This window comes from Protopterus annectens, chromosome 12.part0 (assembly GCF_019279795.1).
Source record: "Protopterus annectens isolate FY-2018-M chromosome 12.part0, PAN1.0, whole genome shotgun sequence".
In the NCBI taxonomy this organism is placed as follows: domain Eukaryota; kingdom Metazoa; phylum Chordata; order Ceratodontiformes; family Protopteridae; genus Protopterus; species Protopterus annectens.
The window spans coordinates 498,414,261-498,432,224 of record NC_056746.1 but is presented as its reverse complement, the minus strand read 5'-3'; the positions used below and the strand labels follow the sequence as shown (position 1 = coordinate 498,432,224).

General features: G+C 37.3%; 1 protein-coding gene across 3 annotated transcripts in view; it reads left to right on the top strand.

The window, feature by feature from the left end:
- OTOA (otoancorin) overlaps positions 1-17,964 on the top strand; it is a 952,220-nt gene that overhangs the window by 731,027 nt on the left and 203,229 nt on the right. For all 3 annotated transcript variants that reach the window (XM_044089617.1, XM_044089616.1, XM_044089618.1), the window contains exon 27: positions 14,278-14,375. In XM_044089617.1, the coding sequence (XP_043945552.1) occupies positions 14,278-14,375 (98 nt within the window). The remainder of the gene's footprint in view (positions 1-14,277; positions 14,376-17,964) is intronic.

Below are 17,964 nucleotides of genomic sequence, written 5' to 3'. Positions count from 1 at the left end.
ACTACTCCTGCTCTACCACAGATAACTCCTCCGACTCTGCTCCTGCTGTACCCCCAGATAACTCCCTCTGGCACTGCTCCTGCTCCACCCCTGGATAACTCCCCTTGGCACTACTCCTGCTCTACCACAGATAACTCCTCCGGCTCTGCTCCTGCTGTACCCCCAGATAACTCCCTCTGGCACTGCTCCTGCTCCACCCCTGGATAACTCCCCTTGGCACTACTCCTGCTCTACCACAGATAACTCCTCCGGCTCTGCTCCTGCTGTACCCCAGATAACTCCCTCTGGCACTGCTCCTGCTCCACTCCTGGATAACTCCCCTTGGCACTACTCCTGCTCTACCACAGATAACTCCTCCGGCTCTGCTCCTGCTGTATCCCCAGATAACTCCCCCTGGCTCTGCTCCTGCTGTACCCCCCAAATAACTCCCTTGGGCACCTATTCTGCTCTTCCCCCAGATAACTCTCCCTGGCACTGCTCCTACTGCATCCCTGGATAACTCCCCCAGCACTACTACTACTCTACCACAGATAACTCCTGTTGACCTTGTTCTCATCACTTCTGTACCACTATTTTACTATTATTTCTTTTTCATAACACTTTTTTTTCCAAAATCTCAGTAAGACCTCCAAGGTAATGGGCTGCTTATGTATAATTACTCAGTGTTAATCTAAGCAATCTGATATTGTACTCCATTAACTGAACTGTGTATAAAGAAGGGCCAAGCTACTGTAACATCTGAGTATAATGAAAAGGTAATGTTTGAACTGCTAAGTTAAACTTCTGTTTAAACCTAACATCTGCATTACAATGATACCACATGTTTAAATGTTATCCACTGTATATAATACCAAATGTAATTCTACCTATTATAAGCTGCATACAGTTATCTTACTTCTAAACACTTTAAAACTACTGTATTGTAAGCAGTATAATATTATTTTGTTCTTCTTTACTTCTGAACTACTGTATATATGTATTCCATCACTGTCTTTTTATGGAGCTTTTCTCCCTGGGTCTCCTCTTTAAAGGGGCTCACTTCCACATGCCCAGTTGAACTTTCCTGGTGAACAAAAGTTAATAATAATAATAATAAGTTCAGCTGATTGATGTTCAGAGGTATATACAGCTACCATCACAGTAATGTATTCCATCTTGTTGTTCGCAGATTCACTGTCCCCAGATAATATACAGTGATTTCCTGTGCACACCGCATAAGTCTGATTGTGAGTAAATTTAAAGAAATAATGAGCATGCTATCTGAAAACTTCACAAAGCCACAACAATCACATAATTACATAACTGACTTTTTTGCTTTCAGCAACAGGCTGCCCTTCCCCATACAAATCATAATTTCTGGTGTGCATCCCTGATGTTGTGATCACTAAGAAAAAGCAAAAATAATGGCAGCAATAATGTGTCACCCGCCACAATCACTGGCAAAAAAGAAATTAATTAGATCGTACAGTGGCAGTGTATATTGTTACTGGTCTACTGCCCATAGTGTCTGGCTGTGTGCCAAGGTAAAAAAAATGTACTCACTACAATTCAGACTGTCCTGAGTGAGTTGCACTCCAGCCACAACATTACCTTGCTTCTAGTCTGAACAACTGTCATGGTGTTACTGACCGTGAGCTCCCATTACTGCTGCAATTCCTTTTTCTACTTCTACTGTAGCCATTGCAACCATGCCCAAGCCTCATGTCCTCTCATCGATCTTCTGGCTCTGTGCACCATTTGCAAGTTTCCGGCCATCGACATTCTGTGATTTACTGTCCAGACTATGAGTGGGATGGAGGCAGAAAGTCCATCAAATGAGTGGTCAGGTGTGCAGCACATGTGGAGAAGTGTGCTGCAGCCACTGCAGCTTTGAATAGGGTAGCTGCAGGTGCAACAGTTCTTTCAAGCAGCTTTCTTTACTTCAAACAAATGAATGAATGAATGAATGGATAAATTAACAAATATTTGAATAAATAAATAATAAAAGAATGAATAAAATACAGAAAAGTACTCTTAGCTGAATGGTGCCCTAGGTGGCTGCTTATTGTGCCTGTACCAGTTCTGTATCTACCAATATTTTTTTATAGGTTCCTAAGTAAGTACTAGGCTTGCTGGCCTTGTGGGCCATTTTAAGCCTAGCCAGTTTCCCTTTTTGTCCTCAAAATAACCTATCCCATTTGGTTATAGACTGGCCTCACCCATTCCATGTTCAATAATTATATATTACTCCTAATGAGAATAACTGGGATCATACCATAGATAATTTGAGGGTACCCATGCATGGGATAAGGCATTTAAAATTTGCACCTGTCCATTAGTAGTACAAGGGCAGCCCTGGGATAAATTTTCTATTTCCCATCCATAGATCTAAGTTGCACTTGAAAATGGACAGGGATGAACTTTGTTTTATGTAGATGGGGAGTCTGTTTCAGAGCAGTGGTATCCTATGTGAAATATACCTGTACCTGCAAACCATTCTGTTGATGTTGCAGAAGAGGTATAAATCCCTAGACCAAGTATTTTTGATGCCATTTGACATGCTGATGTGCATTAAATCCATCAGTAATGGGTTAGAGGATGCCTTGTATGCCAGAAACAGATCACCTTGTAGCAGTCTGTAGGATACGGAGTAGAGTGACAGGGCTTTGAGTCGGCCCATGTAGGACATGTTGTTAAGGCCTCACATCCTTTTATATTGTCATAATCTTCTAGAAACTAGTCATACTGGATCAGGTTTGCCTAATAGCTCCTTTTGGCCAGGAATCTGTGTTGGTTATTGTCCAGGAGGTCGTTGTCCTTGTCACCTTGGACAGTAGCCAGCCATTCAGTTCAGAATTCTCTTATTGACTTTCCTCTGCCACCATTGTTACACTCACAGGCCTGCTCCCATTACAAGAGTACAACATTTGCTGACTTCCAGACCTCAAGTACCTCTGGAGTGGCCAGTAAAATGAAGAAAACTTTAGTCAAGGAATCTGCTAGTACAATGGTCAGAATACTAAGGACTCCTGAGGCATCTCACTGGGTCCCTATGCCTGTTTTTTTACAGCTTTCTCTCTAATATCTTGAATTCTGTCTGCTGCTCTCTTCATATTTTTCTGCTGCCACCACCTACCCATCCAAGCATGGCAACCTACATGTGCTTTTCTTTGTAAAACTGAAACAAAGTATTCATGCAGAACCTCTATTTGTTCCCAGTCTTCTGTGATTTACTTCCCATCATTACCCTGCCTGGCCAAATATATTCTTCCTAAAACACACCTAAAGAAGATTTTATTCCACATCCTTCTTTGGGGCAATTTTTTTCTCCCCACATCCATCACCAGGCCTGGCAGCCACCTACTAACCCCCCAAACTATTTCCAAACGGGCTGAAACCAACATGGACCTGAAGGACATCCTGGAATATCTAGACATTCACTTCATTACATTATTTCCTTCCATCTCTTGGTTCTGTAGTGATAACCACAAGGTGGGCATGCACTGGGGATGTGAGGCATAGCCTGCCTCTGCAGCAGCAGCTCAGCCATGCCCACCACCTTAGTTTCCCCCTTTGTACCATGCTTCTTAATGCAGCATATCCAGCCTCCACCAGGGATGTCACAGGAGATGCCAACGGAACCCAGTGGAACTGTTCTCCCACCAATAATGGTAACACCCATCCCTCCCTGCCAATCTGTCAGTCACATGAGCCACTAATTGAACCTAGGTCTGTTGGGCTGCAGTCAGGGTTTTATCCCTGTATGTCACTGGAATGGCTTTCTATTCCCCATCTTGATTTATTTTGCCAACACACTTTCAGTTTGTGTTTGCTGTCACCACCTCCTTTGTTGCCTTTTACTTATCTCCTTATAGTGTATCTCCTACAACTTTCCATTTCCCTCCCTCCTCTTATGTGCCCTGTCTTTTGTTCCAGTCACTAGCTTCATCTTCCTATTACTCGTTTAGTTTGTCTCCTGTCCCCTGATTCATCTTTGAGCTTGTCCTCCCAGTTTATTATAATTTCCTTCCTTATAGTCCCAAAACAACATTTTGTCTTCATATTCTTATCCACCTCCACACACACACACACACACACACACACACACACACACACACACACACACACACACACACACACACACACACACACACACAATCAAAATAACACAGTGACTAATGGTTGATTCCCCTCAGCTTTTTTAGGACTACATCCGGAATTCAATCCTTTCTGGAAAAGTCCAGCACAAGTTGGCTGAACAAAGCAGGATTTCAGTAAACTGCTACCCTCTCACTATCCATCAATCTTGAAGAATCTCGGATTACTCCTGGCAGATTCAAATCCATAAGGCCTGGAACCATTTTCTCCTACCCCACTCCCTTATTGTCTCCTACAGCTTTTCATTTGCCTCCTTTGCTGTCGCTTGGAACTGATAAATCCACCACCATTCTCCTGCCTCCTTATAGCTTGTTGACTGAAAAGTCAATGAAGTTAGATTGGGAAGAGTTCAACTCGCCATTGCTGAAACTTCTTGACTGCTGCTGTTCTTAGGAAATCACTGCTGTTGTAGTTTCTATGTATGTGTTAGCAGTGATATGTTTTTCTTTTAATTTCTCTTGTACCTTTTCTCCACAGTTGTACAACCATGGAACTGATATATATATATATATATATATATATATATATATATATATATATATATATATATACATATATATATATATATATATATATATATATATAGGGGGTGGAGGGAAGTGCACGAGAGCTTCCTTCCTTGCATTGCAATAACACATAAAAAAAAAAACAATGACTCAGTGAGTTAAAGATTCAGCTGGACGTTTTCCTCAGCTTGACCTTCTGTTGACCTGTTATTTATCAAGACATAGTTGAAATACATTTCCCACCTTTTTCTGACTTAAAACATTTCTTCAGTGTTTGGTACATACCTTTTGTATACTGGCACATAGTAACTTAAGTGTTGCAATGTAGCATGTGAAATGTTGTAATTATGTTCTGAATTTGAGAATATGACATGTTCTTAACTGACTTTCTAACATAGCATTTTTAAGCTTTGGTCTTATGACAGAGTATAAACAGTGATTCCACAGAATAGCTGTTGAGGCTCAAACAGCTTTAAAATCTGTACTCCAATCTAGGCTGCCACACTTCATTATTGTGTGACAGTATGAAGCGTGTTACTGCTTTTAAAGCTGTTTCTGAATCAGATGCATCACTTCTTGCTGTTGTCTGTAAGGCAGCGTAAGGTGTGCTATAGCTTTCAAAAGTTTAAAACATTCATGTTCCTAGATGCTTTTTTTCTGTCTTGTAGTACACTGGAGCAGCTAGCAGCTTAAACTCTATCTGCTACAAAGAACTGTGGGAAGCATTAAATATGGTACAGCTTTCGAAATTATAAAACACTTGGTTCTCCACACCTTGTTTTCTACCTCCGTTTCAAGTTTCTTAGTTATAATCATAGACCCAGTCATAATTCTCATTTTATTTTATTTTATTTTATTTGTTATCTGTGGTGAAACAGTGGTCCAAAATGTTCATTTTCTGGTTCAGTTCGAGAAAGACAATACTGGCATACGAGTATAACAAAAACAAGAAAATGCAGGCATAAAACTTAACTTTTATTAACATAATTAAGTCTCTGGTACCTCAACATTCCAGCCTTCCAATGAGACAAATAAGAATAAAAATTTTACCACCTTCTTTACATGAGCAATTAAATAATTATTCAATTCCAAATTGTACATTTAAAAAAGGTTATATCAATACGTATAGGTCACCCTATAAGAATGCTGACCAATTCATTTTTGTAAATTAACCATTTGGATAGCATATTTGATATCACAAAATCAAATAAATGTCTTTATAATGTTGAGAAGGCTGCCAGCCCAGCTAGCTGGAATTTTGTAAATAATTCTATGTTATCTGCCAGTAGTAATATGATTTGTATGCTTGTCTTACAAGGGTACACAAACTATATGTTATCTGTATATTAAACTGCTGGTGCAGAAGTGTGTGTTAAACTGTATGTTATGTGCTGAGCTTCAAGAATGTAACCACAGTGTACCCTATTGGGAAAGAACAGAGTTAACTTGCAAACTCTAATAAAACAAGTGAATTGTTTATGATGGTGTTTATCTCAGCTAGGAGACAGAATGTCTGAAGCTAGAAATTATTTCTATTGTCTGGAAGGAGAAATAATTACAGGTTTCAAAAGTAAAAGTATTTAACTGTTTTACAACTTTCAGTTCCATGCAAGCTTCTAAGAGATAAGTATTTTTGACACAGAGGTGCTAAATTTTAAGTTTCTGTTAGCCTGGAAACTGAAGGCAAAGGTGTCAAAGAATGATTTAATCTGAGATAACACAGCAGAAATGTTTAATAGTAATTTAAGAACTATCTCAGAGAGAGAGACTTTACGTTATGTATTTGCCTTTGGACCTAGAAACATTCACCCAGCACTTCTACCTGCATGTTGCTCTGTAAGTAAGACTTAGATTACAGTGATTTCTTTTAGAGATAGATAGGAACTTAGTAAGGTTAGCTTAGATGTTTCCTGTCTTTATGTGAGACTGTCCCGTAATGTTGTTTTAAAGTATTTCCTGTGATTCTGAACTCTGTTGTCACTGTGTTGAGTTATTGAGTATTGTCTTGTGCTTTTATTATTTATTATTAAATATATTTAAACCTTTTAATTGTGGCTGGTTTGTTTAGAGATATTTAAGCTCTTAGGGTACTTGCATATGCATTTGGTGACACTGTATAGGGCACTCTTAAATAGCCCTAGTCTTGGCCACACTTACCATTTGGATAATAGTAACATTACACAGTAGAATTGGTCACCCTTTGGAAAAGGCCTTATAATAGCTGATAAGAGTGGTTGGTGGCAGCTGGTACTACCTTATAGTCTGGGCAGAAAGGGGCATAACTAGTGAACCTGTGCCAGCCTTCCCCAGGAGTGTTTCTGTACTTGTATATAAATCAGATCTCAAAGTGTGTGTGTGTGTGTGTGTGTGTGTGTGTGTGTGTGTGTGTGTGTGTGTGTGTGTGTGTGTGTGTGTGTGTGTGTGTCAGCTGCTTGGGCAGAGACATGAAGGACTAGTTGGACAGAGTGGGTGCCATAGGTTTTGGCTTGACCACTCAGCTGAGATCTTAACCCTATAGCTGTGCTAATGGGGAGTCTTATTGGGGATTTGGAGAAAGAGGGAGAAACCAGCCCCAGACTGACTGTGATCTCTGTGTGCTCTTAAGGGAAATTGTTCTTTACTGTGTGTGTATTTGCCATCCTTCCAATGTGCATGTCCCTCACTGGTGTTAGTGGTGAGGATTGAGGCTCCTTGATTACTGGGCCAGTGCAGGGGCATCACAAATAGTAACAAATAATTACCATTGATTTAAATTCATTTTTGGGCTCAGAGGATTTTGCACAAAAATTACAAACTTTAGGTCTGACAGCATATGTTCCATTTCAAAAATGCCTAGCTACAAGACTTGCACGTCTTTTATTTCTAATATCTCAGCAAAGACAAAATTATTCAGAAGTCACCACAATGTTGTAAACGAAAGATATTTATTGTAGAACTAGTGCTTTCACGTACTGCCAAGGTACGCTTCTTCAGGTTTATACATCAACTTAATTTCATCCATATTTATACAAAAAACCTCCTACTAATTAAATAATTAAAATCAACTCATTGTATGCAATCAATTAATTAACTAATTAATCCTTCAATTATATTCCTTCTCATCTTACTTTTTTGAAACATGCAGCGTGTATTAAATAAAGCATATCATAAAATCAAACTGCAACAGTATGTACATTTAAAGGGGGTCCTGTCGAAATATCCCCCTAATAAAATAAACAAAAAACAAAATATTGGTATACTTGTTATTAAATGCTAATATGTATGTGCAAACACGCAAAACATATACATAAAAAAATGCATTTCAATAGCTGGATCATAATATGCAAATTTGTATTGTTTGTCATAAAAATGACAACGTAACAAATTGCTTCAAATTTCATTAAAATTAAAAAATAACCTATATGCAAGAATGCATGATCAGTACCACATTTTAAAATATATGTATACAAACATTGACTGTTAATAGTTATGGCAAGTAATTCATAGTTCATAATTCATAATAGCTCATTAATTCATTATATACATTCAACATATATACAAATTAATTTCATCTACGTCTTGCCAATGCTGGTTTTATACTTAGGGCCTGATTTAACCCTGGCTCAATATGTGCTCTTAATCTCAGGATCCAGTTCAACTCAACCAATTCAAGATAACCCATATTATTGCCTTCTCTTTTGTTAATGTGTATTAACTGTAACACCCTAAACCTGAAGTGATGGTTAGGAAACATGTGACTATGCTTAGCTAAAGCATTGGTCAAGATAGTTCTTTTTGTATCATAATTATGATTATAGATACGATCTTTGAGTCTTCTGGATGTCAGCCCCACATAATATGCCTCACAGGCTTCACATGTGGCTAAATAGACTAGATTTTTAGACTCACAAGTTGCATAAAAAAGTGGTGTAAAAATATATTCCAAGTCCGGGAACATAAAGGGTTGGATCTTGGAAATAAATCTACACATGTTGCATCTATTACATGGGTATGTCCCATACCTTAAGAGCTGTCTAATATCTAATTTGGAACCATCTACTTTCCCAGTGCATAATAATCTTTTCAGATTTTTACTATTCCTATACCTAAAGGTCGGTTTATTACCAACCACTTGTGCTATTTGTGTGTCCAGTAGCAAGATCTTTCAATTATCTCTAATGATGTTATTAATGTAATAGATATCATTTGTATATCTAGTTGTGAAGGCTACCTTTGTATCATATTGATGTACCTTAAGATCTTGTACATGGGTCCCTCGTCTCATATTAGCATTTGATTCAGTATCAAAGGTGGAACATTTTATTTCTTCTATCAAGGTATGAGGATAACCCCTGTCTGTGAAAAAATTTGTTGTTAGATTTAATTGTGAATCTCTATCTTCTTCCTTACTACACAAACATGATGTCCTTAAAAGCTGTCCCTTAACCACGTTTTGAAATACATGCCATGGATGCATACTGTTATAATGGAGGATGGCATTTCTCCAACATGGTTTCCTATAAATAGTAGTGGAAATGGACCCATTTGGTTCTTTCAATATAGTAACATCCAGGAAATCTATTTTACTAGTAGACTGTTCCACTGTAAATTTCAAAAAGTCAGTGGTAGATTCCATATATGATACCAATTCTAAGAGTGAACCTTCACTTCCATTCCATAATATTAGTATGTCATCCACAAAACGTCTGTATAATAAGACATTCCTGAACAACTCACTATTAAATAGAAACCTGTTTTCCCATTGATGCATCACTAAATTAGCATAAGAATTTGCACAGGGAGTGCCCATGGCCACTCCCCATACTTGTGCATATATCTTATCTCGAAATAAGAATGTATTATTATTCAGAACTAATTCTAGTAAAACACATATTAATGTTTGACAGGCCTTATCAAATGTACCATCCATACATAAAAATTCCCTAATGGCCTCTACCCCATAATCATTGGGAATACTTGTAAATAAGTTCTTGATGTCCATCGACACCAAAATAGTGCATGGAGATATGGCCTGTATAACAGCTACATTCTGTAGCTCATTCAACAGCCCGTAGGTATCTTTCAATATAGTGGGTATCTTCTTAACCAAGGGTCCCAATTTAGATTGAATGAAAATGGAAATTTTCTCTGTCACCCATTGCTCTCCTGATACTATTGGGCGTAGGGGAGGCGGAAAAACTCCCTTATGTATCTTGGGGAGGCCTTTTATTACGGGTATAAGAGGAGGATCTATAAGTAGATATTCATATAAATCTTTGTCAATCTGTCTGCACATCAAAAGATCGAAAAGAGAGTCTTGTACCTGTTTTATAATACATATTATATCCTTTCTCTCTATACATTTATATGCAGAATCATCATTAAGCATGTCAAACATAAGTTCTATATACATAGAGGTTTCCATCATCACTATTCCACCGCCTTTGTCTGCTGGCTTAAAAGTTAGTTCTTTTGCATTTTGTAAGCTTCTAAGACATGACTTCATATTCGAACTCAAATTATAAAATACTCTCCTGTGTTTATCCTCAGAATAATATGCATAAAGCTCTTTTTCGCATGACCTTACAAAACATTCAACATTATTTGGAAGAGATGGAATAAACATACTCTTATTCCTAAAATTATTATAAATGTTAGAACATGACGTATGAACATCTTTAAAAAGTACCTTGAGTGTTACAGTTCTTGCAAATAAACGCAAGTCAATCAGTAGTTCCGAAAGATTACTTCCTTGGGAAGGGATAAAGGACAATCCCTTATTCAATAGTTCTTCATCCGTAGTCAACACTCGTGTTGAGAGATTAAAAATAAGTTTCTTTAACTCCTGTTCTTCCATCTTGGTTCCATGGTCTCGCCTGAATATTTCCTTTTTCCTCTCCCTCGACTCTCGGAGCGTGTTGTTGCCCTGGTTTTGTATTGTACCGGTAGCTGTAAAAAAGCACCTGGTGTTGTATTCGCTCCAAGTTTCGGTCTCGCTCCTAAGGGAAGTGTTGCTTTCAGGGCTAACTGATTGCATGGTGGAGTTTCACTAACCGGTGCCTGATTGTTGCTATTGCCGATAGCAGATGATGTCATCACCATGTTCCCATCATTTAAAGATTCAACGCTTTCCATTGTTTCAATAATATGATTATTCATATTGATAGGTTGATGCCGTTGTACATTAGATGCATTATTATATTTGGGCCAAACAAAAATTTGTCCGGTTGTGAAATCTTGATAGTCTCTTCTAAGCTTCTTATATTTTAGTTGTTCCAGTCTCTCGCTATATGCAGCGACTTGCTTAAACATGGTATCTATTTTGCAATCATATACTTCCCCTTTATAAGAATGCAGTATATCTTGATGTAGTGCTTCCACTTTAGTAACCAGTTCAGACTCAATAGGGGAAAAGTAATCAATTAACAACTTGATATACTGAGTGCTAAAGTCTATATTGAGTTGCTGCCATCTCCTCAAAAGTTCAGGGTGACTGTCTCCGTAGCTAGGCATACATAATATGCGCATGCCTCGGGGTATTATTTTAAAGTGGAGGCATGCCTCTAGATGTCTTCTCTGCCAGATAAATCTATGTAATTTATATAAATCATTTTCAAGTTGTCTTAGATCATTGTAGAACTCCTGCAGATTCTCTACAGTACCTGTTCTCTTACTAGCAGTTGAGGGATATAGTTCCATATTCATATTTCTCGTTGATGAAAGATATTATTCCAGTCGGTAGTAGTATTCCTGACCCCAGGATTATAGTCCAATTCAATTGTTGAAGGTTCCGTTGTGTGACGGTAGATATTGTAGCAAAATAGTAAAAATAGCAGCAAAAGACAAAATACTACCATCCAAAGACTCCCGGCAAAAAAGCAAATAACAGCAAAGACAAAATTATTCAGAAGTCACCACGATGTTGTAAACGAAAGATATTTATTGTAGAACTAGTGCTTTCACGTACTGCCAAGGTACGCTTCTTCAGGTTTATACATCAACTTAATTTCATCCATATTTATACAAAAAACCTCCTACTAATTAAATAATTAAAATCAACTCATTGTATGCAATCACTTAATTAATTAATCAATTAATTAACTAATTAATCCTTCAATTATATTCCTTCTCATCTTACTTTTTTGAAACATGCAGCGTGTATTAAATAAAGCATATCATAAAATCAAACTGCAACAGCATGTACATTTAAAGGGGGTCCTGTCGAAATATCCCCCTAATTTCTAATATCTCCTACATGTTCCAATATTTTCCTTCTCACCAAACATTTTATGGTCTTTTCTGTGAGTGTCAAAATATGTGTGTGTGTGTGTGTGTGTGTGTGTGTGTGTGTGTGTGTGTGTGTGTGTGTGTGTGTGTGTGTGTGTGTGTATATATATATATATATATATATATATATATATATAAATACTTATATAAATATATATATATATATATATATATATATATATATATATATATATATATATATATATATATATATATACATATACTGACACCCACAGAAAAGACGATAAATTACCCCTACAGAAGCACATTACAAATTGGTTTTGATGAATTTCTTGCCATTTTAATCATGATTGTTTAATCTGTGCCCCAAGTGAACCATTAATTCCTATTTCTGCTGTCCTGCCAGGGAGATGTAATCAAGTCTTATGAATTTTCAGCAAAGTACAGAATACAGGAATACATGGTTCTTTAACCTTTAAAATCTTACCTTATGCGCATTTAAAAACTTCAGTTTTTCACCTTTATTCAACAATGCAGTATAAACGTTCTGAAACTGTGGCAGTTGGATCAATTGGTAACTTTCAATAATGTTCCTCTTCCTTGATCTTCAGTAGATTCAAACACATTGTTAAATAAGCTCCTATGCTCATTCTAATAATACTGGAACCCTTTTTTGTTGATTTTATTACTACATTTCTACTAACGTGTAAACTTTTCAATGCTAATCATTAATTTCTATTCAAATCATAATTTCTCTTCCATTTAATGCATGTATTATAGTTAACCAGCATTTCTTTCAAAACTGATAAAAACATGTGAAACCGAATTACTAAAAAATTGCATATATTGCTTTAAAAATTAAGTGTTAGTTCTTTAAAGGATAACCCCCTCTCACAATGTTTCATCTTATTCATCTCAAAGTAACATTTCCTCATCTTTAGCATTTTCATAAATAGATAAATCAAGTAGATTGTCTTCATTCACCTGTTTTTCTTCAAAACAAATTGCTCATTAACATTTGGGTTCTCTGTATCATTCTTACCTTTAAATACTTTTAAGTGTACTTTCTAAATAAAAACTAAAAAGCAACAAATGGAGCCTTCACACCAAAGGTTCAGAAATCCAAGCAGCAAGATGCAAAATAAAGAAAATATCTGAACCACCAGGCTGTATAAATGCATAATTTAATAGAACACAACATAAGCACTTTCAAGTTACAAAACCCTTCTTCAGATAACTTACAACAAAATAACCATCACATTTAAAATATTCAGTAACCAATCAAATTCAGTGCTGAGCCCTCCTCATCTTCAAGGTGGGTTTTATTGGGATTACACCATTCATACCTGGGGGTCTATGTGCTGCCAGCTCAATGAATGTTCCATTTTGTCTCATGATATTCAGTTAAGTTACACAAAAAGAGGGGGAGGTTTGTGTAACTTAACTGAATATCATGAGACAAAATGGATCATTTTTGGGGGGTTTTGTAACCTGAAAGTGCTTACATTGTCTTTTATTAAATTATGCATTTTTACAGCCTGCTGGTTCAGATATTTTCTTTATTTTGCATCTAAATAAAAACTGAAAAGATCAATTTCAAAATATATCCATTTTAATACAGTCATAGGAACACAGTTCAGTCCTATCAAAAGTAATGTATTCAGACTTATTGAATTCCATATCCAATAAATTAATCATTTGCCAATTGACTGATTACACTATTCCCTTTGAAAGAACAAATATAATCTTGCAAATATAAAATGAAGTCATTTGTATTTCTTCCAAGAAAAAAGTCAGTAGTCCAAATTATTAGTTCTTCTCTACCTCCCCTTACCTAGATGTGCATTATTTGCATATGTCAGTATAACACACCTCAGTTCAGGCTACCTTTTCCATCCTTGCAACCTGACTGGCCTAAAGGTAGCAATGGTACCCTGACCTAGAAGTACCTCAAGAACAAGAGAATTTTCAACCTCCTCAACAACTTCTAGAACAAGGAGACTACGGTTTGTGGAAACAGAATCTACAGAATCCGATAACATCAGTGGACTCAAGAAAGATGAAAGATGTGTATGAGAGGTTTAGACAGGGAGCATCTAGCCACTTTGAAGAGATGAGGTGTATAGATAAAACAAACAAACAGACAGATGAAGATGCTCCTATTCATGTTTTATTATCCATATCTTCCATTTTTCTGTGTACCCTAGTATATTGATGTCCAAACCATACCATACTATACCATAGTTCCATGACTATCATGTTATTCAGATAGCCTTCTCCGATCACAGATGTTACTTCAGTACATTTATTATTCAGACTAGACTTGTGTGCTAATCACCTTGCTTATTCACTGTATTAACTTGTGGCCTCTTACTGATTTTCATTTTTCTCTCTTATTTTTTCAAAGCTGCCCTAAATGTGTCTGAACTAAAAAGTATCAACAGAAGCATGATGCCATATTTCCAGTCTAAAGCAATATCAGCCATCCCACCAGCAATATTCAAGGTGGGTACAGAACAATCATACAGAAGAAAAGCAACTATTTAACTTCTTTTATAAAGTTTATGTTTTGAAAACAAAACAAAAGTATTACAAATGCAATTAAATAATAGCTAAATGTTCAACCACCAGTTATCACAGATACGTTTTGAGGCATCCCCATTCAGCAGGTGTTTGCAGGTGAACGTTCATTCAGGAGTTAGTTTTATGTCTATCTCTTAATAACATTTTTCTTGAGGAAGGAATGAAACCTTCCTCTCCTGACTGAACTCCCAAAGGAGGCTACCATTAAAAGAAGGGTTAGATATCTGTTCCCGGACTTTTTCTGAATTCCATAGGTAATACTTACTCTTTCATTAAAGTTCACATTAAATTATCACTTTTTTGGCCACTAAAACCATCAGTTTCACCACTTTGCTTCAAATATTGTAGGAAAGAGCACATAACCCTTGTGCTATGAGATCTGCGTTGTCTGCTGGAGCACTGGATGATCCTATCTGTTTGTTGACATACAAAGGTCTGCATGGTGGGTAATTAAACCACCGCTTGTAATTTACGTGTGTGTGTGTGTGTGTGTGTGTGTGTGTGTGTGTGTGTGTGTGTGTGTGTGTGTATATATATATGTATATATATATATATATATATATATATATATATATATATATATATATATTTATTTATTTATTTATTTACATTTGTTGACCGAGAGTGTCCGACCGGACATAGGTCCATTTTCAGCGGAGGCCCGGGGAGAAAAGCTCCACAGTTAAAATAAACAGACAGTAGTTACATTGGATTACATAGCGATTAACAATTTAACATAGCAATTACTTACAACATATTTACAGATGAAGAACATAGTACATCAGTAGACAACTAGAATCTTTATCTGTGAAGTACATAACAGACATTAACAAATGTTACAATGAGAAGTTCCTGCTGTATAATAAGTACTAGGCTTATGAGCATCTGAGCTTGCTATAATCAAGGTAGTTAGTGGAGTGGAATGAAAGGTAGTGGTTGGATGGGGTGGGTGATATTAGAGTGGGAGTTGCAAAGGCATAGCCAGCATATTTTTAGGTGCGCTTTTAGTAAAGTTTTGAAGTGAGTGCTTGATGGTATGGAGGTAATTGTGGTTGGAAGGGAGTTCCATAATTTGGCTATGGTGCAAGAGAATAGTGCTTCACCAGCAGAGTTATTGGCTTTAGTGATCTGCAAGTGATTTTTGTTGCTGGATCTTAGTGGTCTGGTGGTGCGATAGGTTTGGAGTAGATTCTGGAGGGACGGGACATTTAGTGGATGGTTTACTAGTTTGTCGGCGAGTGAGAGTTGACACCACTGAAGGAGGTGTGGGAGTTCAAGCCAGCCCAGTTCAGCAAGTGCGAGACAGTGGTAACTACGGTAGGATGTCCCTGTGGCAAATTTGGCGATTTTGTTGTAGCAGGTCTCTAGCTTGTTTAGATCGCATTGCCTTATGTTGGTATATATTGGAGAGGCATAAAGTAGGGTGGAGATAAGGTGGGAATTAGCTATGGAAATCTTTGCTGCTTTGGTGAGAAATTGCTTATTTCTGTATGACACTCCTAGTTTTTTTGTGGACTTTTTTTATGGTCATGGATATGAGAATGTCAAATTTTAGTTTATTGTCTATTTCCACTCCTAACAATTTGGTGTGTTCAGTTGGGTATATAGTGGTGTTGTCTTTTGCTGTGATATTAAAGTGAGAGTTGTTTTGAGTATGTTTGGTGGGTTGGAAGATGAGTAGTTTAGTTTTGTTTGGGTTGAGGATTAATTGGGCATCGGATAACCAAGTTTCAACAGAGGAAAAGGCTTCCTGTGTGACTTTTTGAAGTTTGGGTAGGGACTGGGCTGAGCAGATGGTGGTTGAGTCATCTGTGTATTGTATGAGTGTGCCATGTCTGGTGGCAGAGGCTAGATTATTGGTGTAAACAGAGAAGAGTAGGGGTCCAAGGATGGATCCTTGGGGAACCCCTATGGAGACAGGTAGTTGGGGAGATATGTCATTCTGCCACACAACGGATTGTTGGCGGTCAGACAGGTAACTCTGAAACCAGTTGGTGACTGATTGAGAGAAGGATATGTTATTGAGGACAGAAATAAGTTATTTGTGTGGGACCATGTCAAATGCTTTAGATAGGTCTAGGAAAGTAGCAGAGGAGAGATAGCCATTGTTTTTATGCTGAAGGATAGTGTTAGTAAAGGAGAGTAAGGCAGTGGTGGTGCTATGGTTTGGTTGGAAATCATGCTGAGTACTGGAAAGGAGGTTGTTAGTAAGGAGGTAGTCTGAGACCTGAGAGTGTATGCATCTCTGTAGTATTTTGGAGAGTGGAGACAGAATAGCTATGGGGCGGTAATAGGTTAGTTCTGTGGAGGGTTCACCTTTGTGGAGGGGAATTATATGTGATACTTTCCACAGTGTGGTAACATAACTTTCTGACAGAGATAGGTTAATCAAGATGGATAATGGGTAGGCCAGAGCATCAGCTGCGATTTGTAGGTATTCACTTGGAAGGTTGTCTGCTGCTAATTTGGTGGGTTTAAGTTTAGTTAAGAGTTTTTTATGTTGGAGGTAGGTACAGGAGAAAAAGAGAAGGCAGTGGGGAGATTACTAGTTGAAGGTGTGGGTTGGAGGGGAGGGGGGTTGTGTTGTTTAGCTAGTGATAGTATGGTTTGGGTGAAGTGTGTGTTGAATGAGGTAGCAATATTTTCTGCGGAGTGAGGGATGTTAGGAGAAGGGGTACTGACTTTACCTGGGTGGAGGATGGAGTTTATGGAGGACCAAAATTGTTTGGGGCTGTGTTTTGAGGAGTCTAGGGCAGACTGGTAGTATTGGAATTTGTCCTGTTTTATTAGCTTTTTGACTCTATTGCGTAGTTCTAGGAATTTCTGTCTAGTTGACGGGGTTTTGGTTTTGCGCCAGTGCTCCCAGGCTTTATCCCTGTTTTTCCTTTCTGACTTAGTGAAATGGCTAATCATGTTAAAATTTGTTATATGCTTTTGATGAATAATTTTGTATCAAATATGTGATTGTTAGTATAGTTATTATTCCAGTTGCTAATTTTGTTTGTAGTATACTATATCCACATATTTATATGTTATAATTATATTATACTTTGTAAAAGGCATAGGCAAATGAAATGTTATCTTTCTTAGTGTTCATTTATTTGGATTGTTTCACTGTGCATTTAGTTTCATGGTCAAATGATTGCTAAGAGGACTTGCAATGCTCACTGAATGTTTAGCTTATAGCATATAACATGTACTTCTGCATGAACATGACATCTGGATGACTGCAGTTTCAGTAAGTCCCACTGCTGTGAAATGGATCCTCTGAAAACCACTTTCAGCAAACACAGCTTTGCCTTATTCCCAGTCCAAAACACTAGTGAAATCAGGTCACCAAGCAGGAATATAAACAAATATCTTGTAAATATATTTTTGGATTTTCTGCTTTGTTTGGTAAAGATCGTCTTTACCTGTTTGAGCTTTTTTTGTTTTATGGCCCTCCTCCCCACTGTTGTATGATCTTGGAGTTAGTATATATAAACTAGGACCTCCATGGGAAAAAAAACAA